Source organism: Glycine soja, chromosome 8 (genome assembly GCF_004193775.1).
Source record: "Glycine soja cultivar W05 chromosome 8, ASM419377v2, whole genome shotgun sequence".
Classification (NCBI taxonomy): Eukaryota; Viridiplantae; Streptophyta; class Magnoliopsida; order Fabales; family Fabaceae; genus Glycine; species Glycine soja.
In genome coordinates this window covers 7,256,169-7,280,618 of record NC_041009.1, presented here as the reverse complement: position 1 = coordinate 7,280,618, position 24,450 = coordinate 7,256,169, and the positions used below count along the sequence as shown (strand labels likewise).

The following is a 24,450-nucleotide window of genomic DNA, read 5'->3' as shown; positions in this document are numbered from 1 at the left end:
CATCCTTGTTGGACCCTAACAAAAACAACTAGTTTTCGGCTTCTTAAGGCCACCTTTCTCTTTCTAAGGTTTAATTGGATTACCTAACTAGTGAGTTATTTCATTGTTCATCCAACATGAAATTTATGGGAAAGAGAACAAAAATACAATAAAAACTCAAATAATTGAATAAATTATTTGAGGCAAGTTCATTTTAACATAGAAATTCACGAATTAGAAGTAGAGAAAAATATTTTTTTTTATTAGAATATGTCAATAGTGTAAAAGAATTACAATATTCATCTAATTTTGAATTTTCATATAATTGAAATTATATTTATATTAATTTCTGATATGTCGATGGTGTAAAAACAAATATACAAGTAGTGTATCAAAATTAAACTAAAAAAAGGTTATGAACCTAAAATAAGCTAACTTATTTAGGGGGATAACAACAAACTTTTTTCTAATATGTTGTCCATCTGTTGAAGTTAATTATCAACTTTCTCTAAAAAGGTGTTACCCCTGTGAAATAAAATTGCCACACAAGAGGCTTGTCGACAAAGTAAAATAAATGAAATTTAACTTTTAAGCAGCTATGTTACAAAACAGAGTTTGATTTTATACATGATTTCATTGGTTGGAAGGAGGGTATATTAATATATTCATATAAAGAAAACAAAGTTTCTTAGCATACCCACATAATGACTCAAGCATCTGCAGCTATAACAGGTCCCACTCCTTACTTTGGGTCTGGTCCACCAGCTCATGTGTGTGGTTTGGTGGGCCGTTCCATTTTGTTGCCTCAATAGAAAAATTGAAGAGGAGCTGGCAGCAGGATTATCAAAATATTTTTCAGCAACAGAAAATTCTAGACCATGAAAAAACTCATTACAAACTCAAACTATCCAGATCCCAAAACACTAATCCACATAAAGCAGTGATTACAGAAGGACAGTTTCACATTTTCTGTCTGAAAAATTCTTCAGTTTCACAACAATATTAAGTTACAAATGTAAAATTGCCAAGATGGTATAATACAATTAATTGATAAATAATCATGTTTTGTAAACGTAGATGTTCAATATCTTGGTCTATAAATACAAAATAATATATGTTAAAAAATATTAACTTCTTAAATGAATATCAGTATTTTTATTATTTTTTAGCTCTTAATTAATTTGTATAATGAAACTATTTAACTGTTAAATTGTCATGCTTCATTTTGTCAAAAAGAACTCCATAAACAATCCTTAGAAGAAAAAAATACATAAAATTCTTTGATTTTCTTTGACTCAAGAACATTTCATTCCCCCCCCCCCCCCCCCCCCCTTGCCTTAGTCCTCCTTGGTTATCATTCCATTCAATTCAAACCGCCTATTTCTCACTCAGTCTAAATAAAACCACTTGCTATCTACTTCTCTTCTACTCTCTCTCTCTCATATACGTTACACACCCAAAATACAGTTTTGACATCTTGTCTGAAAACTCTCTTTCCCTTTAAACCTTTTTTCTCTGTCTCTCGTTCCAACACTTGCTTAGGTTCCAATCTGATATTCCAGGTAAAACCTTTCTTTGTACATATAAAAAAAAAACAAAAAAAACAAAAAAAAACAGAATACCAACCATGGCTGCCAACAAGTTTGCAACCATGTTACATAGAAACACCAACAAAATCACCCTTGTTCTAGTCTATGCCATCCTAGAATGGATTCTGATCATCCTCCTCCTCCTCAATTCTCTCTTCTCTTATCTAATCATAAAGTTTGCCGATTACTTTGGCCTCAAAAGGCCTTGCATATGGTGCACCAGAATCGATCACATCTTAGAGCCTGGGAAGTACAAGAGTTCTTGCAAAGATCTTGTGTGTGAAGCTCATGCCTCTGAGATTTCAAAACTTGGATTCTGCTCCAATCACCACAAACTGGCTGAGTCACAAGACATGTGTGAGGATTGCTCATCCTCATCACAACCAGATTATGTCAAACTCTCTCAGAGTTTTGGTTTCTTTCCATGGATGAAGCAGATAGGTATGATTCAGGGTGAGGGTGCGGATGCTGGTGACAAGGCAATTGTGAAGGTGGAAGAGGCTTTGAGGTGTTCTTGCTGTGGTGTCAACTTGTACAACAGATTCTACCCTCCTTGCATTTTGATCAAGCCTTCTCTCAATGTTTTGGAGTATGACCAGAAGCAGAATTCGGTGACGGAGCGCGGCGTTGGTTTGGAGATTGATGAAGATCACACCGGATCTGATATTGTGCTTGATCATCATCATGATGAAAAGGAGAGTGAAGAAAACAAGGGAAGCCACATGGTGTTTGAGGTTGATCAGGGTTTGGATAGAAAAGATGAGGAGGCAGAGAAGAGTTGTGATTGTTCTGTGTGTGATGCTAGTGTGGAGATACTGTGTGATGAAATTTGCAAGTTGGATTTGGGTGTGGAGAAAGGAAAAGAAACAATTGAAGAGGAAAGTTTGAATGTCCCTAATCCTAAGGTTGATGATGGTGATGATGATGTTGTTGTTGCTGATGATGATGATCAAGCTTGTGAGAAATCCAGTGCTCAAGTTGATTGCACTAGAGAGATAACTGTGGAGACTCCACCCATACATCTTGAATTTTTCATTCATGGTGATGATTGCAGATTGATTCCTATTGAATTGGTTGACTCCCCTGCCCCAGAAAACAGGAATCAAAGCAGATATAAGTTGGGAGGTGAAGACCTCAACAGCAATGAAGATTTTATTCTGGACTTTGATAAGAGTGCTGATGCAGAAGCTGAACCGGTTGTTGAGAATTGGCACATTTCTGGGGATGTTGTGGCAGAATTTCCAACACAAGGGAATGAAAATGTTTCCAAGTCCAATGGGGGTGAATCAGTTCAATTAAGGACCAGAGGCCAGTCTTCAGAGTTGTTACAAGTAGAAGAAAGTTTGGAGCAGAATTGTGAAGATGTGAGATTTGTTCAAACCGCTGATGACTTGACCAATGATGATAATGTTGAAGCCAACATGGAAAGAAGAGTTGCAGAACTATGTTCAGATGTTTCTCTAGGTTCTAATTATTTTCCTCCTCAATAAGTCTTTTCAGTTCTTATACCTTTTTCTTCTGGATTTTCTATGAGCAATGATCTCTAATACTTTCTTAATTACTGCAGCATCTGAAGATGCATCACAAATGCAAGGTGAGGAATATGAAGCAGAAGTCTCAATAGGGACTGAAATTCCTGATCAGGAGCAAGTGGATGAGTATGAAAGCCAAGATGTTCTTTTGTATACAAACCAACAAATACAAGAAGATGCATCTACTAGCGCAGTCAGATTTAATGTGCAAGATGAAATTGGTAAGCCTAAACTTCTTATCTTCCCTTTTCCTCAAGTCCACCCTTAAAACTTTTTAATAAATCACTTCTTTTTATTGCAATTTATAACTAGGTGATGACAAAGGTGAAGATTTTGTAGAATTTAAAACCATGTCACTTGAAGTGAAAATGCCAACAGTAAATAACCATTTGCCATCTTTATTGGAGCTTAATGAGAATGAGGAAGAAAAGGTTCCTTACACACCCACTTCTTTGGAGAGTCTACATCAGCTACACAAGAAACTACTTCTCCTTGAGAGGAAAGAATCAGGAACAGAAGAGTCATTGGATGGAAGTGTGATAAGTGATATAGAAGGTGGTGAGGTAACAATTGATAAGTTAAAATCAGCATTGAAATCTGAAAGGAAAGCCTTAAGTACTCTATATGCAGAACTTGAAGAAGAGAGAAGTGCATCTGCTATAGCAGCCAATCAAACAATGGCAATGATAAATAGGCTTCAAGAAGAGAAAGCAGCAATGCAGATGGAAGCCTTGCAGTATCAAAGAATGATGGAAGAACAATCTGAGTATGATCAGGAGGCTTTGCAACTCTTGAATGAGCTCATGATGAAGAGGGAGAAAGAGAAGCTAGAGCTAGAAAAGGAGCTTGAAGTATATAGAAAGAAGGTTCATGAATATGAGGTAAGAGAAAAGATGATGATGTCAAGAAGAGATGGTAGCATGAGAAGCAGAACTTCATCTCCCTCTTGTAGCAATGCTGAAGATAGTGATGGATTGTCCATTGACTTGAATCACGGAGCAAAGGAGGAAAACGGGTTTTATAGTCATCAAGATCAAGAATGCAGCAACCAGAACACCCCCGTGGATGCGGTCTTATATTTAGAGGAATCATTGGCGAACTTTGAGGAAGAGAGGTTACAAATTCTAGAACAGCTCAAGGTATTGGAAGAAAAGCTAGTTATATTGAATTATGAGGAAGATCGCTGCTCTGACGATGCTAAATTAGTAGAACATCTTTGTGAAGAGAATGGAAATGGATACCATCATGATCATGATGATCACAATGGTCAAGTAAATGGATTTGCAAATGGTCATGCAAAGGAAATAAATGGAAAGCATCAAGGGAGGAAACTCATGGGTGCAAAAGGCAAGAGGCTTCTTCCTCTTTTTGATGCAATGAGTTCAGAAGCAGAAGATGTAGAGTTGAGTGGAGACGAGTTAGATTTCCCTCACTTGCAAAACAATTCAGTTGAAAAGGTTAATCCGGATAAGAAAAATATTGCTTTAGAGGATGAGGTCGATAATTTTTACGAGAGACTACAGGTGCTGGAGGCAGATAGAGAGTTTCTAAAGCATTGCATCAGCTCATTGAGAAAAGGGGATAAAGGGTTACATCTTCTCCAAGAAATTTTACAACATCTTCGCGAACTGAGGAGTGTAGAACTCAGGGTCAAGAACATGGGAGATCTTGCAGTATAAGAAGTCTACATGCTCAACTATGCCAAAGAGATGATAGGTAAAAATAATGCTAATCTTGCTCTATTAGAAATTATTTATATTTCTCAATCATAATATCATTTATTTATGAGTAAATAGTATATGCAACCATTATATACAGTAAGTTTATTGAGTTTTATACATCTTAAAAGTTATATCAATGATGATTTCTGATTAATCAACAATATAAATTTAACACCGACGATGCATAGAAGCTAAATTCATTATTTATGTACTTATTATGTAGATTTGTTACATTGGAGTTGATCTACAAGCTGCAAATGAAGCATGCATGAGCATCACTGTGGTCTACATATAATGGAGGACACCAAATGCATGACTTCAATTTTAACAAAAAAAAGGTTAGTGGGATTTCCCTGATGGAGAGGGGAGAATCCAATGGTGGACAAGAAAACTGAAGTCTACCATTCTCTTTTCTTTGTTTCTTTTGTCCAAGTCCAAGTAAGCCCAAATTTTTGGTGGGTTGTGTCCATCATTACCTTTTGTGGGAAAAGGAGGATGATGAGTATATGTGTGTGTAGGCTAGTGAGGTGAAGCCACCCTGTCCACTTGTATTTTGTGAGAGCATAGACCTGGCTTGCAAAGCTGGAGAGATCCCAAAAAGATTCCAGTGCCAGGTAAAATAGCACTAGTTTAGACAGACAGAATTAGGGCCACTAGTTTTGTCATTTCTTTTCTTTTTGGTTAGAGTGAAAGATTGAGGTAAGTAGCCTCTTTCTTCTCTCTCTCTCTTATTTTTTTGGCATTCTTGCATCATCCTTTGAGATTTGTTTATTTCTGAGGGGGGAAAGCTGAGTCACTTGTATACTACATGTATTCATTTGTAATTATATAAAAAAAAAAAGTGAGTGTTTGTTTATATATACTGCTTGGAAATAATTAACTTTGCTTATTGTTATTTTTTAAAGCTTGTGACTGAGATAGATGTTTTATAAACAACTAAAAATAGTGAATGGAGTATTTATATTTGATTGTTTAAAGCTTACGCTGCTTTCACATTGGAATATTTGATTGTGCTTTAAGCAAAATGCAACTTCTTGTTAGATTAGATTGAAAACAATAGAACTAAAGTAAAATAATAAGATTAGTAAGTTATATTATGCTGCGCTGAAAACAATAGAAGGATGGCACAAAGATACAAGGTACAGACAGAAGCGTATTTATTTACTGATAAGGTGAGAACGGTTTCTAATAATAATGCTTTAAAAAGTATGAACAGCGACGCAACAATTGCCACCAAAGCAAGAAATTTCATCAGTCATGTCACCCTTGGATTTATTCATGAAAAAATGGCTCATGAAGGATTGAAGATGACAACACGCTGCAAAGTGCCTCAGAAAAACAGGACATAAATTTAATGTATATAGTTTGATATTTATTATCTTAAACAAAATTATACGTTTTCTAGATCATCAACTTAAAAATAAAACCTTCTTCAAGTAGTATGTTATCATACAAACCTAACTCTCACGTAAAAATTATAAGAGATGATAAAATTTTACTTTCATAAGATGTTAAGAGTCTCACATTTCTCATACTTCCGCGTCTCTTCTATTTGTGTATGTAATACTCTCTTCAACCTGAGATATTTTTCTTCACTTTACAAGAATTTCTATTTTTCAAGTGATAAATGGTTTTTAAGTCTGTTTTTGTATAAATAACAGTTAATTACTTGTCATATTTCTAAGAATCGTCTCTTTTTAGAAATTGTCAATATAGGTCATCACTCTTCTCTTACTAATTTGCTAGCATAAGAAGCTCAAGTATTTTTCAGAAAAAAAGAAGCTCAAATATTGAAAATTCCAATAATTCGTTTCTAATATATATTTTATTTTAAAAATTATAAGTTACATCCGAAAGCATTTTTTTGTGTATTAAGTTTTTGAAATTCTGGTTCAAAAATTAAATTAAATAAAAAAAAAACTTGTTATATTCCCTATCGATCACTTTAACGTGAATAAAATAAACTATAAAAGTCTTCAAAATTAAATCATACAATTGCAGGGTTTTACGCCAAATGAGATTATTAATGCACGGCACTCATGATTTCTTTTTCCTCATGGTGTGCAGACTTACTTATGTTTATTTTTATGTTTGGGGATAGGGATAGGGTAGCATGCACAGAGGAGAACTTCCAGTACAGGTGAGTAGATAGAAATATTTTAGGAAATATTCCTTTCTTTTGGTGACGATGATATTGCTAGGGATATATTCCTAACTTGGGTTTTTGGCAGTTGTTAAAATTAAGTTTAAGCAAATTTTACTTACTTTCACTAGTTTTAACGTAGATATTTATGCGTGTATTGAATTTATATAATTTTTTTATTATAAATTATATCTTGACTCAACTAAAACTTTATTTTGATCATTTATTGATATTTTGATCAAATAGTAATTTATTGTTATTTTATCTAATAATAATTTATTAACATTTTTATCCAATGTTCATGTTGAAAATTATTTATGTGATATTTTTATTCTTGTGTATCATTACGTAAATTATTTCATTAACGGTAATGGATAGAAATTAATAAAATTTATAGTATTTTTTTACTTTTGAAGATTAAAAGTTGAATTTTCATCTTTTTAAAAATAAATTTAACAACGTTTCATATATTTAGAAATAAAAATGATTATTTATCTCTAATTTATTCCTTTCTCCATTCGAATAACTAAGACCAAATGCTAACCCTTTGAGTTAATGGTGTTAAAGGTTTGAACTCATGGTCATGGATGTGTTTGATCACGTTTACCATAGAACTAGGCAAAGTAAGTCGCGGCCTCTCAAAATATTCCAATTGCTATTCAAATCCTTTTATCATGTGATTAATATTTTATCTAAAAAAAGTAATGTATATAAAAATATAATTGTTAAGATAAATTTTTACTTTAATATCTCCACCGTGCTTGAATATATCGCGAAGGATCAAGTTCTCACTTATTAGGTGAGAAAATACTTTTAAAATATTAGTATTTTGTTAAAAAAAAATTTAGTTGAATCGTATTTTGTTAAATCTAAGTATAGTTTATAAGAAAAAATATATGATTGCTATGTTTGGATTCACATTTTAAATAAATGCTTCAACACAAAGAACCAAACAATAAAAACAAGATTTTATGATAAAATATATTTAATTGAAAACACATCTGAAACATATCATTTTAATTATAGTATCGTAAAACAGTTAACTTTTACAATACTACATTAAAAGCCATATTTTAAATGATTTGTAATTGTTTGAGTGAAATATATATATATATATATATATAAAATTAACAATATATCAAAATTAAACTCAATAAAATACAATGTTTCCTTGTACTTTATTAAGGTATACTTGTATTTTAAAAGTATATTTCTGTTTGTTTTATTTCCTAATGATAAAAAAAATCAATAAAAATAAAAATATGTATACCTTTTATTTTGAGTTGATAATTTCATACTAAAATTTTATTATAATATTTAATTAATTCATTTGAAGCTCAATTTTAATTAGAATTAAATTTATAGTCAAAATAGTCTAAAATTAAATTTGTAAATAATCAACATCCATATCAAGTATCATAAGTCAAAGTTTATTATTTTGTCGAAACAAAACAAAATCTCAAAGACTTTTTGAAGAATAAAAAAGAGTGAATAGTCATTTTTGCCCCTAAACGTATAAAGTACTTACAAATTCATCCCGAAAGATGAAAATTCAAATTTTAGTTACAAGTGAAAAAAACACAATAAATTCATTTAACTTTCTTCTATTACTATCAATGAAAGGACCTACGTAGCATAGAGAGACGAAAAATGTCACAAAAATGATTGTCAACATGACTATTGAATATATTGAACCAAAATATTAGTAAATTATCATTTGACCAAAATGTCAATAAATTACATTTGACCAACATATTAGTAATTTTTTATTGAACCAAAATATTTGTTGGACCAAAATATCAATACGTTTTCATTGGATCAAAATGTTAATAAGTTACCATTTGATCAAAATGTCAGTAATTTTTCATTGGACCAAAATGTCATTAGATTTCTATTAGACTAATTTGTTGAATCCTAAATTTCGTTTCATTTAAGGGTAAAATATGATTTAATCTTCATTTTTCTTTCATTTTTTTATTGTTGAAAACATAACATTACAATAAACACTTAAAAAAATAAGGAAACAAACATAAGTTAGAACAAACTTAATTATAAACATAATATATTTGTTGTTATGAAATTTTTAATGTGACAGTACTTTATCGTTTGTTTGAGTTTCATATTTTTGGTAAAGTATTAACTCCCGTGTCAATGGAAACATATTAACATTTTGGTCCAAAAAAAATTATTAACATTTTGATCGAATGTTAACTTTGATCCAATGAAAACATACACACATTCTGATCTAAAAAAAATTATTGAACATTTTGGTCCAATGAGAAATTATTGACATTTTAATCTAATGATAACTTACTAACATTTTTATCCAATAGTAACTTATTGACATTTTGGTCCAATCTATTCAGCAGTCATGTTGATAATTATTTTTTCATTCACGGTAACGAATGAAAGTTAACAAATTGATGAATTTGACGCACTTTTTTCACTTTCGATAACTAAAATTTAAATTTTTATCTTTGAGAGACGAATTTGTCGACACTCTACACATTTAAGAACAAAAATAATTATTTATTCATAAATTAATCAAGGTTCAGTCAAGGTATATTATGTGAATGGATTAAAGATATTAACTAATTAACACAATGACAAAATAGATTTAATTTTAGAAAAATTATTGTTTTAAATAAGTTTTTTCATTAATGGTTTTGTAATAAAGTAATATTTTCATATAGTATTTTTTTAAAAAAAGAAACTATAAGTCTATAATCATATTTCACTTTGAGTATTTTTTTATCAAATCAAATAACTTATAATATAAAATTTCGTATATAATATTTTTTGAGTCACCATGTTGTTAGTGTATAATATCTATTAATTTTATCGATAACTAATGTTTATTTAAAAATATATTCGATAATTTTTATTGAGTCTCTCCTCCAATCATTTTTTCATCAATAAAATTTGAATATAAAATCTTAAGAAATTTAAATATAGTTCCTCTCCAACTAATTTGATGGGTTGGTATCTATGATATAAATAACTTACTAAAAAGGGTTTGGTTTTGATGTTATATAAGTGTAAAATTGTTAATCACTTATTTTTTTAATAACTTAAAATAATTATATAAAAACAATTTTTAATTTATATCATATACAATATAAAAACTATTCATATTTTCAACACATTCAATTGAAATTATATAAAAAAAATAGGAACATGTTTGCTATTATTAAATTAAAAACATGGTATAATAAATGAAATTAATTAAGTATACTAATACAAAAGCAGACATAGAAATTACTTACATAAAATTTTCCTTAACATTTGTTTTGAATTTTTGAGGCCTCTTTGAAAATAATAATGTTCTTTAAATTCTCCGCATTAAAACAAGCAAATTTCACACTCAAATCTTCTTCTTCATCCTCGTTATTATTATTATTATTATTATTATTATTATTATTATTATTGTTATTACTTTTAACAATATATCTGTAAAAATATAATAAAGTCAAAGATATAAAATTATTTAAAATAGTATTTATCATATTGATATTTTGCTTCAAAAAAATCATATTAATATTTTTTAAATTTTTTTAATAATTTTAATAGATCATATTAATGCTTTTAAACTATATATGACAATGGCACATAATAAAAAAAATCCATTATTATTATTGATCTGATCATAGAGAAAAGTCAAGCTCGTGTCACTAAGTCAAGAAGCGCAACACGCTTCTGTCTTCTTTCCCTTTGTTTGTGTTTATTGTTCTCTCAGAACCCAAAAAAAACTCTATTTTGTTCTCTTACTCGTGCACACCTCTCATTTCCCCACGAACCCATTTTATTTTTCCAAAAAGATCACAACTTTGCTTCAATCTAGAAGACTCCTCTTTTTCTGTTCCTGTTTCATGGGCATCTCTTGGAATCGGGAACCATAGACACCGCAAGGCATGGACAAGGACAAGTCTAATACTCACAGCTTTCTTCACAGTATTGTTAAACACTTCAAATTCGGTTCCCCTAAAGGTAATCTCCCTTTCTTTCTTCTTCAACATGTGTTTTAATTTTGTGGTCGATGAGTTTTCTGATTATACTAGGATTCTGTTTCTGCTCTGTCGTGTTTTATCAGAGCGAAACAATGAAGCTGACATACAGCAAATGGCTGCACAGGAGCAGAAGATCTTCGCCTACGAAACCTTGGCAGCTGCTACTAAGAATTTTAGTGCTATTCATAAGCTTGGTGAAGGAGGCTTTGGACCCGTCTACAAGGTAAATTCAAAATTAATCACCATTTTTGTTATTTGTTTTATCTTATGTTGCTAGCATGAGTGGCATGAAAGAAAAAAAAAACTGAGAAAGCTTTTCTCTGAAAATGAATCAAATTAATGGTTGGATTCAATAACTTGATTGGTTTGCAAGTATTAGGTTTTCCCCCCTTTTGCGCAAAATTCGTCAAAAACAAAATGCTTTATTTATTTATTATTATCGTGGCTTACTTGATAAAATGAGAGAACCTAAGACTCATTTTAATAAGTGGAATTTGTGTTTTGGGGGTTTCCTTGCAGGGGAAGCTGAATGATGGGAGAGAGATTGCTGTGAAGAAGTTATCACACACTTCGAACCAAGGGAAGAAGGAGTTCATGAATGAGGCAAAGTTGTTGGCTCGTGTGCAGCATCGGAATGTGGTGAATTTGGTGGGCTATTGTGTCCATGGCACCGAGAAACTACTTGTTTATGAGTATGTTGCTCATGAAAGCCTAGACAAACTTCTATTCAGTAAGTTCTTCTATGCCAACCCTTTATTCTGTCCAACAAAAATCATTGATGAAATGAATCCTATGTTTCAAAAAGTTGCTTCCAGTTAGGATTGTTTTTAAACCATGCCTTTTTGTCTGTGAAGCGTAATGGAAGATTTGGTGTGCTGGTATTTGAATTGGTGAGCGTTATTTCTAGAAGATGAAATTTATTTTAATTTTAACAGTCTCAATCAAGATAATTAAGCATTAGTCCATATTATTTACCAATTACCATGAAGGATGTGAATTGAGTTTTTCCCTTCAGCCCAAATTTCATTTGGTCTAGCCGACTGCGGAACATGGTCTTTCCGTGCGTACCTTTTCCTTGTGATTAAATCTTCTAATGGTCAAACAATTTTTCCATTCCACTATCAGAATCAACTTTTATTTGCATAATTATAATTATGTGCCGTTCAATTTTAACTTCACCTTTACCAAATCTATTTTCTTCAAATATAGTTATTTTTTTACTATTTTTTATATTATGTCGACCCATGATGGACCTGAAACTCTGAAAGAGACTTCACCCGAGACCTTGACTTTCATGCACATAAAATTATTCATTTATCTGATTCATCGGATATCTTGCGTAGACAATAGAATGTTCACGACGAAACTCCTCATTCATCTTATCAAAGCCATGACGACTTTTGTTGAATGAACCATCCCTCCCATTTTCTCTTTTCCTTGTGAAACAAGCACATGGGTTAATTATTAAAAGGTAGCATTTGGAGTTAGAAAACGAACTTTCAAGTTTGGATCACGCTTCCACTTTCTACGAAGGATGCTGGAAACTTCCTAAACCTGAACTCTTCTTTTCTAGATACTATATTAGTTGTCGTGGAATAATTACTAATCCACTAAATCTGATCAAGTTAATATAAATTTAGGAATCATGATTTATGCGAGGCACTTTTTGTTTTAATTCATAAGAATCAAATACAAGTAGTTACCAAGAATTTCCAACAATATTCTACTAAAATAATTGACAATTGAATTTATGATGGTTGTTCCTTTAAAAAAAAAAAATCGTGCTTGTTGTTGTTAGAGATTAATTAATTTTTTGTTTAACAGTAAGTTGAAATGGATGATGCAGAATCACAAAAGAGAGAGCAGCTTGATTGGAAACGTAGGATTGGAATAATCACAGGCGTGGCAAAGGGGTTGCTTTATCTTCACGAAGACTCACACAATTGCATCATCCATCGCGATATCAAGGCGAGTAACATCTTGCTTGATGATAAATGGACGCCAAAGATTGCAGATTTTGGGATGGCTCGTCTTTTCCCGGAAGATCAAAGCCAGGTCCATACACGTGTGGCTGGAACCAAGTAAGCCTATGTTTTTATTTCCCAAGACGAGTCGTAGCTAACACGCAAGTTTTTAATTGGGTGATTTGATATATGATGTGCCATGGTTTGATACTAAGAGGATAAAAAAAACTTTTTATTGAAAAAATATTGATTATAGTAAAAACATAAAAATCATATGATAATATTTAAAAGAGGGGCGGCAATATACTTTTTATGCCTATCAATTTTCTTAATGATAATGTATATTAAATTTTAATATACATTAAAATATTAGTAAATACCCATGGCACATCATATATCAAATCACCCAATTAATACTCTTATGTTTCTTATAATAAAAATACTGATACTAATACTTGGGAATAATACAGTGGGTATATGGCTCCGGAATACGTGATGCATGGAAATCTTTCGGTGAAGGCAGATGTATTTAGCTATGGAGTTTTGGTATTGGAGTTGATCACCGGCCAACGAAACTCTTCTTTTAATTTGGACGTGGATGCGCAAAATCTGCTTGATTGGGTAAGAGTTTTTATTTTTTATTTTTTACTTCCTTCACTGAGGGTTTAGGTATAGTTGTTTCTCTATCACCAAAATATTTATTGTATTTTTCTAGAAAGAAAATGCGTCTCATTGACATTTCCATAAGTTTTGAGGACTTTTTATTTATCAATAAATTAATTAGTAGCAACTGGTCAATGGACATCGATCAATTAATTAATTAGTAGCAACTGGTCGTTGGACATTGATTGATAACCCACTTAAATGCACCTTTTCAGTCTTTACAAAATTAGCTCTAACCTCAACACCCCTAACCTAACTTCACCGTCACGGCATTATCTCATGCCTACATAATCAAACTGCATCTAAAATTCCTATTAAGAACTAGACCTTTTGGCCCCAAATTATAAAAAGTACCGAGCCCAATTTGATGTTTGCCTTCGTGTTTTGTTTTTTTAATGGACAAATGTTAATTTTTTTTATTAACAGAGAGAGAATCAAACTTGCAATATTTTTTCTTTTCGTTATAGGCATACAAGATGTACAAGAAAGGGAAGAGCTTAGAAATTGTGGATTCTGCATTAGCATCTACGATAGTAGCCGAAGAAGTAGCAATGTGCGTTCAGCTGGGTCTGTTATGCACTCAAGGCGATCCTCAGCTACGTCCCACGATGAGGCGCGTGGTTGTGATGCTGTCGAGGAAGCCAGGGAACATGCAAGAACCTACGAGACCAGGAGTACCAGGTTCAAGATACAGAAGACCTCGGAGACACTCTGCATTGTCTTCCACAGTGGGTACCTCTGGTGCCTCTGATTCACACACTTCTGATTCTAGTAATAATTATAATACCACGGTTACTACTAGTGCCACGGGGACTATCTCAGCTACTGCAGAAACAGACCCAAAAGGGAAACGTCCAATTCGGGAGGGTTAGTTAGTTTAGTCTAGCTTCACTATATTGCTGTTATTCTTTTTGCAATGTAAGTATGTGTGGTGTTGAACTAAGTAGAATGTAAATAGATCGAGGCTATAGGAATGGCGATCGAGGCTTAAGTGAATTCTTATTCTTTAATTAATGTTACAAGTGAGAAATTATGTAATCTCTCATTTTCCATGGTTTACACAAAAACCAATTGTTTCATTCATACGGGTTCACCTCAAAAGCAAGTTAATTGTTGAAGCAGAATGGTATTAGTGTAGGCATTTGTTTCATGTATTCTCACTATTGAATCTAGCATTTCTCATCTCATTGTATTTCGGAAAATCTATTTCAAAATGTAAATTTATATCTCAGAATGGATATTTCAAAATGCAATAAAAGATACAAGATACATATAAGGGAATACAAGATTCAAATGCTTTCTTGTAAGCGTTGAAGTAGTTGGGCGTTGGCCAGTGATTTCCAAACCTTATATGGAAGGACGCCTTTTTGTGCTTAACAAAAAACAAAGAGTGAGGTGAGCTTTATGTACAAAAATAAATGATTTTATTAATTTATTTCCTTGAAAAGTGATTTAATTGTGTTATGAATATGACAATTTAAAAATGAATATTATGCTAACAAATTTTAACATAGTAGATGATTGAATTTTTAAAACTTATTAGCAGAAATTTGATTTTTACCGGAAAAGATAATTTATTTCGGTAATTTCTATCTCTTTGAGAGCTAATCTCAAACTTTTGGTAATGAGATATCTTACTTTCGGGTAAAAAATAATTTAAAACATACATATTTAACATTTTTGAAAAAAAGTTTTGCCCATGATTTCTATTAGGAGAAAAAAAGATTTAAATATATTTTTGTCACTAAAATTTAATGTTTTTTTTTTCATTTTCGTTCCTATAATAATATTCTTTTTCGTGTTAATTCTTATTGTTTGTTTCGTTTTTTTTTCTTAAAATGTCTTAAATAATATTTTTTATTGTTAAAAAACTTTTTTTTAGTTTAAAGTGTTATTTGAAGCACTTTAAGAAAAAAAAATATTTTTAAGGATTAAAATATTTTTATTCAGAGACAAAAATGAAAAAAAATATCAAATTATATAGATAAAAAAATATATTTAAGCTAAAAAAATAATAATAAAAGGTAAACAGAATAAACACTCAGTTCAACAAAATAAAAATAAAAATAGAGAAGTAAACAGAAAAGGGGTTAAGCGGGAAGACTGAGTAGAAACCCTAGAGTGAGAAAGAAAGAGAGAGAGAGAGAGAGCGATGAGGAGAACTCTGGTGAGAAATGGCAGTCTCTACACTCGCAACCTTCTTCATCACTCCGCCCTCGCACTTGCCGCTTCATCTCGTCCTCAATTCAGACTCTTTTCCTCCAATGAAAACCCCCCACCGGTTCCCCAAATCGACGACGTGAACAACAAAGGTATTATCCATCTCTCTCTCTCTAACGACGCCGTTTTACACCTTCTTCCATTACCTTTCAATTTCCCTTGGCAGAGCTGAAAGCGCAGATCGAGACCTACTTCAAGGGCGACGAGAAGGTGCTCCCGTCGATCATGGAGGCGATTCTGAAGCGGAAGCTGTCGGGGAATCACGAGGACACCGACGACGAGCTCATGGAGGAGCTCCGCATGCGTCCCCTCGACGACGTCGACGACCGGGACTTTGAGTCCGACTTCGAGTCCATTCACGACACCGACGAGGAGATCGACGATTTGTACAACGCCAGGGACGTGGTGATGAAGAGGATGGTGAAGGATGAGTACTTCAACATGGATGATAAAAAGTGGGATGACATTGTTGAGGACGGGATCAAGCACGGGCTTCTTAGGGACACCAAGGAGTGCGAGGAGATTCTCGAGGATATGCTCAGCTGGGACAAACTCCTCCCTGGTAGTACACCATTCTCAATTATTGATTAGAAAATAGTACCAAAACTACATTAGGATATGCATCTAAGTTTTGTCTACATTGAAATTGGAGAAACTTGATTTTTGATTCCATTGCTTGTTGATGTGCGTGTTTGGTTTCTCTTTGGGCAATTGATTCTGAGTTCGTAATTGATTTTGAATACATTTTCACATGTTTGGTTTCACGCTGGAGAAGAATTTATGATTGATTCTGGGTTGAAGCAACTTTGAGTAGTTTCTGCATGGATCCAAATTCAAAATTTTGTACTGAATTTTATCCCAAACTTGATTTTATAATAAAAACATCCAAACATAAATCACAATACTTCAAAATCAATTTTGCAAAATCAATGTTTTGTAATGTTAAAGTACTATTACTGATAATCCTGTTGTGTAGTGAATGGTAATTAAAGTTTAGAGGAGAATGTAGGGAGTGTACTATTACTATTTAAGTATCATTAATCTATGTGTTGATTGTTACTCTGGTCTTGGCTAATTAGTTCTGTTTAAATGGGTTTTGTAGACAACACTTGATCTTGTTATGTTGTGCTTTACATTTATTGCATGTTCCAGCTGAAATTTCATGATTTGCATCTGAGACAGTTCTCCGTGCATTTTGAATTTTAGTGTAGTTGTCAATTGCAGTTTTAGAAGTGGTTTAAGTGATGTGCTAATTTGCTGATTTGGTTATGTCTTATGATAGATGATATAAAACAGAAGGTGGAAGTAAAATTTAATGAGCTAGGGGACATGTGTGAAAGAGGTGAACTTGAACCTGAAGAAGCTTACGAACAGTTTAAGAAGTTTGAGGATGAGATTGTGGCGAAATACTTGGACAAAATGGAAAAAGAGGAGGCCTCACAGTTTGATGATACTGTTGTGCCAGATAAGAAAAAGGACTTGGATGATCCACCGGGTGAAGGTCCAATTCTGCGGTGGCAAACTCGGGTAGTCTTTGCTCCTGGTGGTGATGCTTGGCATCCAAAAAACAGGAAAGTGAAACTGTCAGTTACCGTGAAGGAGCTAGGGCTTTCAAAATACCAATTTCGCCGTCTCAGAGAATTGGTAGGAAAACGTTATCATCCAGGGAGAGATGAGCTTACAATAACTAGTGAGAGGTAATGTTCTATCTTTTTAAAAAGTCATTCATGTATTATTCAATCTTATAGCATCTGGGTATGGGCCTTTACTGGAAGCAGCCACATTTGTGTTTGAAATGTTCTTTTCCATATTTTGAAGGTTTGAACATCGAGAAGAAAACAGAAAGGACTGCTTAAGGACCCTTCTCTCTCTCATTGAGGAGGCAGGGAAAGCTAATAAACTAGTGGATGATGCTCGATCTTCATACGTAAAAGAGAGGCTTCATACCAATCCAGCTTTCATGGAGAGGCTGCATGCGAAGTCAATGAGGTTGCGAGAATCTAATCAGGTTCCTGCTTGAGGTTTTCAGATCTGATGTATGAATTTTTTGACATTCACCTGCCATAATTTTTTATTGCTCCCTGGTTTTTTGTATGAGTCTTATCATGGGTTCCGGTTGCAGAAACAACCTCCCTGCTTAGAGCGTAAGGCCTCATACATCTGATCCTTCCTAGACCCCACAACAGCAGGGGAGACTCATGCACCGGGCTGACCTCTTAGTCATATCTTTCGTATTTAGTGCTTGAATAATGGATAATTTTTTTTACCTCTTGACAGATATTGTATGCTAGTTGACTCAAATGTTACATTTTTGAGGAGTAACATTGATCATAGAAAAGGCTGAATGACCTCACACTGAAGCAAGGGATTTTTATAACCGCAGTTTACAATGACCAATTCTAGCGTGCTTTTCCACAAAATAGAGAGAATAGCCACCTCACTCTGTAACAAGCACAATTATGAGTAATAAGCAATCTCTATTTCTCTGCTACTCCCGCCCATACTTTGTCTAAGTAATCAATAACATGTCATGCGTCTTAAATTTAGGGTGCTTATTTCATTTAAAAAAACATACGTATACTGTTGAGACAAAAAATGTAGAGGAAAAGTAGTTAGGGATCATTAGAGGGAAGAGTCAGTTAATTGAGAGAAGGACTATATCCTTCGGAAGGATTAGTCGAATATTCCTCGAGCCAATTTTTTAGTGCCTCCTGTCAATTCAAATAGTTATAAAATACTCTGTTTAGTCTCAAATATAAGAATAAGAACAAAAAATCGAAGCATGCTATCTGAAAAAGTTAGTTAATCATATTTAATATTTAATAAGAGTCATTAGAATTAAAATTTCAGTTAAATGAAAGATATTTTAGAGGTAGTTGCATCAAATAAAGTAAAATTAGTTAAAATTTTATTATATTTAAAATCAAGAAAAATATTTTCTCTCTTATATTTGAGACAGATAGAGTATTAGTTAATTTTCGCTTTTCAAAGTTTTTCCTTTTTTCCAAACTTACCACAGTCCAATGTGCAGAATGCATCCGTTTTCTCGGTTGAATTAAATCCCGATTCCCAAATGCATCCCCCCATTTTCATAGAGTGAATTTGCTTTCCAGCAACCCCATAAAAAAAACCTTCTACCGATAGTTCCGGCACCGTTGTTCCGATTAGTTCAACTCCACTCTTTCCCAACGGAGTTCAGTGCACCTATAAAATAATTCAGTTTGATTTGTTAGAAATGTTTTGCAATTTAGTTCGAGTGAACCACATTTGCAATTGGAAGAATTCAGAACAATTCAGTTCAGTTTGAACAATCACAACTTTCTTCACTACTTGAAACTATGTAGTAATCACCATCACTATATTCACTGGTGTACTTCATGACACAAGAAATTAAGATCTGGTTGGTTGCAAGCTAAAGGACTATAGCACATGTTTCTGTAAAAATAGGGCAGTAAGTTGACAAAATACGAAAATAGTAAAAATAAGGTCACATGTGCAATGTTACATTGACAACATACATGAAGCATTAGCCAAATAGAATAAGTTAAAAAAATTCAATATATTGTGATAAGAGGGGATAATTTCCTTTCGAGTAGGAGTAACTCCAGGAGTTTAAGGGAGGTTAAGGGAGAGAATTCAGATCTGATAATATTCATTACATATATCTCAGCACCCCTCATTCTAGTGCAACAAACTCATACTCGGCATACTAGCATAGGCTATTGCATAACAGAAAGATAGAATATATACCAATAGACTAGGGACCACATGCATAACAGCATTTTATTAACTTTTTCCTCCCCTTCTATTCTTAAACAAAATCTCTCAATTTCACATGTACTGCCTTGTTACGAATCGACCTGGTGACAACGGTCCTATTGGCCTCCTTCTGATTAACTCGTGCTTTTGGGTCCTTCTTCAACTCAACATTAATCATATTGTTGTCCAAAATAAATCATTAGTTCATCAAAATTCAAAACCAAATGATTATATACAACGACCAAATAAATCATTTTGGTCCGGGTCATATTTTTCCCCCTTTTCCTTTCATCCAGCACCACATAAGTCCGTTTCACCATTTTACCCTACACTCACAGTGGGATAGAATCAGTGGACACCAAGGTTTAAATTTTATTCTTAAAGCGAGCCTTATCGCTTTAATTTAATGTTATTCTAAGGCTGAGATTCATTCATTAATTCAAATGTAATATTTAGTGCTTGAAAACGAAAGATGTGACTAAAATTATAAGAGGTAAAGAGAGAATATCAAACCTTACATGATCAAATATCGTTAGTGACAAAAAAATCAACCATCAAAACATAGAATATCCGTATCCATGTTATTAAATATGAAGTATAATTGCATGAAACAAAACATATTGTGTCAAGAATGGGATTCGAACCCATGCCCTTTCGGACCAGTACCTGAAACTGGCGCCTTAGACCAACTCGGCCATCTTGACTGATATTCGGTGATTTGTAAAAGTTTTATTTATTGTATTTTACATATCTACAACTGCATATGGCTGCAATAAAAGATTAAGTTATCTTTTCATTTTTATTAAGTGACACCGCATATGAATTGATAATTCAGAAAAAAAAAAAAACGCATGTGAATTGATGACTATTTTATGGTGTTAAATTGTCTTAATCGAAAAAAACAAAACATACTAAAAAAAATAGAAATGATGAAAATCTACATAAAAATATTAGTTTTTTATTTTTTATTTGAGAAGATAAATAATAAATAGACAAAATTACACTTTTGGTCCCCCACTTTAGGTCCAATTTTGCATTTGATTCTCCGGTAATTTAATTCACAAATTAGATCCTTTATTTTGTAAAAAAATGCAATGTTGGTTCGCCGATGTCACAATTGGACGTTGACCATTAGGCAGTAACGTTGACAGCCACTTATCAACGTCTGATAGGCACGTAAAAATAAACATTTTTTAAGTGTCCTTAACCCTAATTAATTATCTTTAATTTATTTTAAAAATTATTAAAAACCAAAAATATTCATTTTCCTCACTTCCTCTCTCTATCTCTCTCTCCAACTCCCACCGCCTTTGCGATGTGAGTTCCTCCTCCTTCTCCTTCATCACGAAAGCCTTCGAACCCCCAAATTGTTGCTCCCTTTGCTTTAAAGTAGCGAACATTTGCGATTCTTGAGCCCTTAAACTCCGATTCATCCCCAAAACCCAAATTCCTTCATCTTTTTGTCCTCCTCTTTCCCATATTACCCTTTTCCTCTTTCTTCTCTTCTTTCACGTTCTTCTTCTCTTCGTCTTAGCGGCAATAATGGTGTCATGACGGTCGACAATAGTAGGGATGTTGATGCGTCGTTTCCTAACAGTTGTTTCCCAAAGTTTTGAGCTTTTTTTTTGTGTACGTGTTAATTTTTTCTCATGGGTGCCAAGTTATAAGCTTGTTTTCTACATAATTGTTATTTTTGTGTCATTTTACTCTCAATTTTGAGTCCAATTTAGGAGAATAAGAGACCTGAGATTTTAGTTTAGAAAATTAGATGACATTGATGATGATGATTTGTGATCATATTTGAAATTATAGTTACAAGGAAATTATTGTTCCACTCATTTGTAACATTTGTAATTTGGCCTTGTTTTCTATGTGATGGGGGGTGGTCCATGGTCGCGGCGTCGCCATTGTGGTGACCACCTGTAGACGTGGAATAGGAAAAAAGGGAAGAGAATGAGGGGTTGCTAAAAATTGCTTTTTGTGTAGGCGTCGTTGTCGAAATGATAATTAATTAGGGTTAGGGACACTTAAAAAATGTTCATTTTTACATGCTTATCAGATGTTGATACGTGGCAGTCAACGTCATTGCCTAACGGTCAACATCCAATTATGACGTTGGGGGATCAACATTGCACTTTTTTACAAAAAAAAGGACTCAATTCGTGAATTAAATTATCGAGAGACCAAATGCAAAGTTAGACCTAAAATGAGAGACTAAAAGTACAATTTTACCTAATAAATAAAAAACTTTTATTTTATTTTATTTTAGGATCTATAAGGAGAAATTTTATTTCTAAACATGAAATGGAGGGAGAGACAAATATCTTTTCTTTTTGTTTCTTTAAAAATATTTTTATAACTAAATAAATTTAATCAGATTACATTTAAGATATATATTTTTTACATTCGCATTCAATTATGAATTGTCATGTATAAGTTTATTAATTTGTATATTTTGATAATGTAAAAAATCATACAATAACAATGTATAAACTATAAAGATTAAGCCTAAAAAAAACAAGAAAATTAAGGTTTTTTTTTTAATTTTTTGGAATATTTTTGTATAATTTATTTTTACTCTCTCTCCGATTTATCCAAATAAAAAGAGAAAATTGTCATCATTTATTTTCTTTACAAATTATATTTTTTTATTGTCTCCATTTCAATTCTAGTCCAAACATGTCCGTATGGGCCAACTTTTGTTTTGCTAACCTAACCTTGGCTATGCGCCACATACATTTGGATGGTGAAGGTTGAAATGATTGAAGTGGGTCCTCTCTATAAAACCTATCACAATTTGTCCCCTTTTCCATGTAAAGGTAGGCCCAGTTCGTGACACAGTTTGATGTTAGTGCTTTCACGTCTTGCAAATAAATGGACACTGATAGGGAACTAGGGTGGGTTCTACTTGTTAATTACCATTTCAACAAGTTCTTGCTCAAGATAATATCTCCTCTCATATTTTCCTTGGAAAATAATAATGTACGAAATAAAATCAAATATTAAATATAAGCATATCTTTCAGAAAAATTCAAACATTAATTCATCATATTACATAAAACTAATTTCTTCGGCTAGATTTAACCTTTGTTGGTATCTCTCTCATTACATGCCTACTTAAATTTGCCTCAGAATATTACAATTTTAGAGGAAAAAAAATTAAAATATCAATTACTTTTTCTAATAATATTTTTTTATATTTACTATGAGTAAATTTATAATTACATTTTAACTCTTTTAGTGATGATGCTTTTAATAAAGAAAATAATTTTAATATAACTTCATATAATTAATATTTTTTATAAAATATATATTATTACCTTGAAAAGGTAAACAATACGAGACACAAATGTATTTGTCGTGAAATCAAATTGTGTAAGCTAAGATGGCCCGCAGTTTGTTCGTAAACTGAGACTTGGACTCTCATTCTCATAGACAAATCTTGGCAGCCCAATGGTCACTTTCAAGTTTCAACTATAAATTGTGCTCATTGGTCACTTTCAGGTTTCAAGTTTTAACCATAAAAATTAGCACTCATATTTTAAATTTTTTAGGGTATTTCTAACAGTGTTTTTAAAATATTGGTTAAAGAATCCAAAGAAAAAAATATTTATTATAGAAATTATAAAAAAACATAAAAAGTTATAGATAACACCACTTTAGTATTTTAATAAAAATATTTCTCATTTTAATTCTTTAATTAATGTCTTAAGAATATTAATTATCATTTTTTATTTTTTATTTTTTATACAGGCGTACATATTTTAATTAAAGGGCCATTATGGACTTGGGGAGGCTACAACTGATTCAGTACTTTCATTATAAAGCAATAATTATTCACCTTATTGCCCAATGCGTGGATAATTGTATTACCTTTTTAGATAAAGAGGGATGAAGGTTGGGTTGATGGTAGTATTAGTGTAAAAAAATTATATAAAGGGAGTATTAATTAAAAAGTAAAAGGAAATTACATACTATATATTATATATTATCTTGAGGTTTATTTGTGACATTAAACTTTAAAATTATTTAAAAATTACACTACACTCCAATTATATAAACTTACTAATATTTTTTAACATATGCTAATAAAGTACTCTATTTAACCAAGGTTAATAAATTAATTAGTATTAAAAATAACAACTCAAAACTCTTATCTAAAAAAAACTCAACTCTCTTTTTTACAAAATTGATGTTGAATGAAATTAATTTTGAAATAAAGTAAGTTATATTGTGATGCTTTTATTAGTATGGTAATAGTAAAACTTTACATGAAATTTTTAATCTAATACACACATTACCTAAGTTTATTTCAATTTGAAATTAATTTTTGACTCAAAATTAATTCCTCAATATATGGAAGATTAACACGAACGTAGATATTTACTTAAAATAGTATTTTATCGTGATTTTAATTTAGAAGATAAAACGTGAATCGCAACATGTACTGAACAAGAAAAAAATAATGCCAAAATTACGTAGAAGGGTGTTATGCTTCAGGGACACTGACTGTTTTCACTGCGTCCTTTTGGCATTGCAAAGAGACACAACTGTGGAAGTATTATATATAATTCATTTCTATTCACTGCTTAATCAAAACTTAATGTCATCAATGATGGCAGACGAGAATCGTCGCAGTGTTGGTGTGGGGTTATTAATTAAACAGTTATAATGATTTCCTATCTAGACCAAAATATACTTCAAAGTTGCTGTATTTATATATACATATATATATACACACAGAGAGAAGGTAAGACTATAATAATGAAGAAACGGAAAATTCATAAACATAATGTATATATTAAAAAAACTTAACCTAATCACGCCGTATCCAATTCATTTTACATTTTTAAACATAATACTTTTTTTTTAC

At 32.1% G+C, this 24,450-nt stretch overlaps 3 protein-coding genes and 1 non-coding gene across 6 annotated transcripts; 3 read left to right on the top strand and 1 right to left on the bottom strand.

Annotated features, from left to right (window-relative positions):
• Positions 1 to 1,211: 1,211 nt before the first annotated feature.
• Positions 1,212 to 5,681, top strand: LOC114421558 (myosin-binding protein 2-like). Its single transcript, XM_028387536.1, has 4 exons — positions 1,212 to 3,032; positions 3,136 to 3,321; positions 3,413 to 4,816; positions 5,045 to 5,681. Exons 1-3 carry the CDS (start codon positions 1,607 to 1,609, stop codon positions 4,777 to 4,779), a joined length of 2,979 nt encoding a protein of 992 aa, XP_028243337.1. The 5' UTR covers positions 1,212 to 1,606; the 3' UTR covers positions 4,780 to 4,816; positions 5,045 to 5,681.
• A 4,967-nt stretch (positions 5,682 to 10,648) lies between these two features.
• On the top strand, positions 10,649 to 14,748 carry LOC114421557 (cysteine-rich receptor-like protein kinase 10). 2 transcript variants are annotated; one of them, XM_028387535.1, is made up of 6 exons: positions 10,649 to 10,951; positions 11,023 to 11,194; positions 11,491 to 11,701; positions 12,818 to 13,052; positions 13,406 to 13,556; positions 14,066 to 14,748. In XM_028387535.1, exons 2-6 carry the CDS (start codon positions 11,084 to 11,086, stop codon positions 14,468 to 14,470), a joined length of 1,113 nt encoding a protein of 370 aa, XP_028243336.1. In that variant the 5' UTR covers positions 10,649 to 10,951; positions 11,023 to 11,083; the 3' UTR covers positions 14,471 to 14,748. The 2 variants fall into 2 exon arrangements, with proteins under 2 accessions (XP_028243336.1, XP_028243335.1); XM_028387534.1 differs by having other exon boundaries at positions 10,650 to 10,951; positions 11,055 to 11,194.
• Positions 14,749 to 15,670: 922 nt separating this feature from the next.
• LOC114421556 lies at positions 15,671 to 18,309 on the top strand. 2 transcript variants are annotated; one of them, XM_028387533.1, is made up of 5 exons: positions 15,671 to 15,910; positions 15,985 to 16,380; positions 17,101 to 17,515; positions 17,637 to 17,854; positions 17,941 to 18,309. In XM_028387533.1, exons 1-4 carry the CDS (start codon positions 15,751 to 15,753, stop codon positions 17,836 to 17,838), a joined length of 1,173 nt encoding a protein of 390 aa, XP_028243334.1. In that variant the 5' UTR covers positions 15,671 to 15,750; the 3' UTR covers positions 17,839 to 17,854; positions 17,941 to 18,309. The 2 variants fall into 2 exon arrangements, with proteins under 2 accessions (XP_028243334.1, XP_028243332.1); XM_028387531.1 differs by having other exon boundaries at positions 17,637 to 18,309.
• A 1,891-nt stretch (positions 18,310 to 20,200) lies between these two features.
• TRNAL-CAG lies at positions 20,201 to 20,281 on the bottom strand. The gene has a single exon. It is a non-coding gene; the product is annotated as a tRNA-Leu (tRNA).
• Positions 20,282 to 24,450: the final 4,169 nt, after the last annotated feature.

Bases quoted from the DNA above. Each gene is read 5' to 3' on its own strand.
- LOC114421558 (XM_028387536.1), top strand. From the start codon at position 1,607: ATGGCTGCCAACAAGTTTGCAACCATGTTACATAGAAACACCAACAAA. The intron at 3,033-3,135 runs GTTCTAATTATT...TAATTACTGCAG, and splicing joins ATGTTCAGATGTTTCTCTAG to CATCTGAAGATGCATCACAA. The intron at 3,322-3,412 runs GTAAGCCTAAAC...ATTTATAACTAG, and splicing joins TAATGTGCAAGATGAAATTG to GTGATGACAAAGGTGAAGAT.
- LOC114421557 (XM_028387534.1), top strand. From the start codon at position 10,876: ATGGACAAGGACAAGTCTAATACTCACAGCTTTCTTCACAGTATTGTT. The intron at 10,952-11,054 runs GTAATCTCCCTT...GTGTTTTATCAG, and splicing joins CAAATTCGGTTCCCCTAAAG to AGCGAAACAATGAAGCTGAC. The intron at 13,557-14,065 runs GTAAGAGTTTTT...TTTTCGTTATAG, and splicing joins CGCAAAATCTGCTTGATTGG to GCATACAAGATGTACAAGAA.
- LOC114421556 (XM_028387533.1), top strand. From the start codon at position 15,751: ATGAGGAGAACTCTGGTGAGAAATGGCAGTCTCTACACTCGCAACCTT. The intron at 15,911-15,984 runs GTATTATCCATC...TTCCCTTGGCAG, and splicing joins CGACGACGTGAACAACAAAG to AGCTGAAAGCGCAGATCGAG. The intron at 17,516-17,636 runs GTAATGTTCTAT...CATATTTTGAAG, and splicing joins CTTACAATAACTAGTGAGAG to GTTTGAACATCGAGAAGAAA.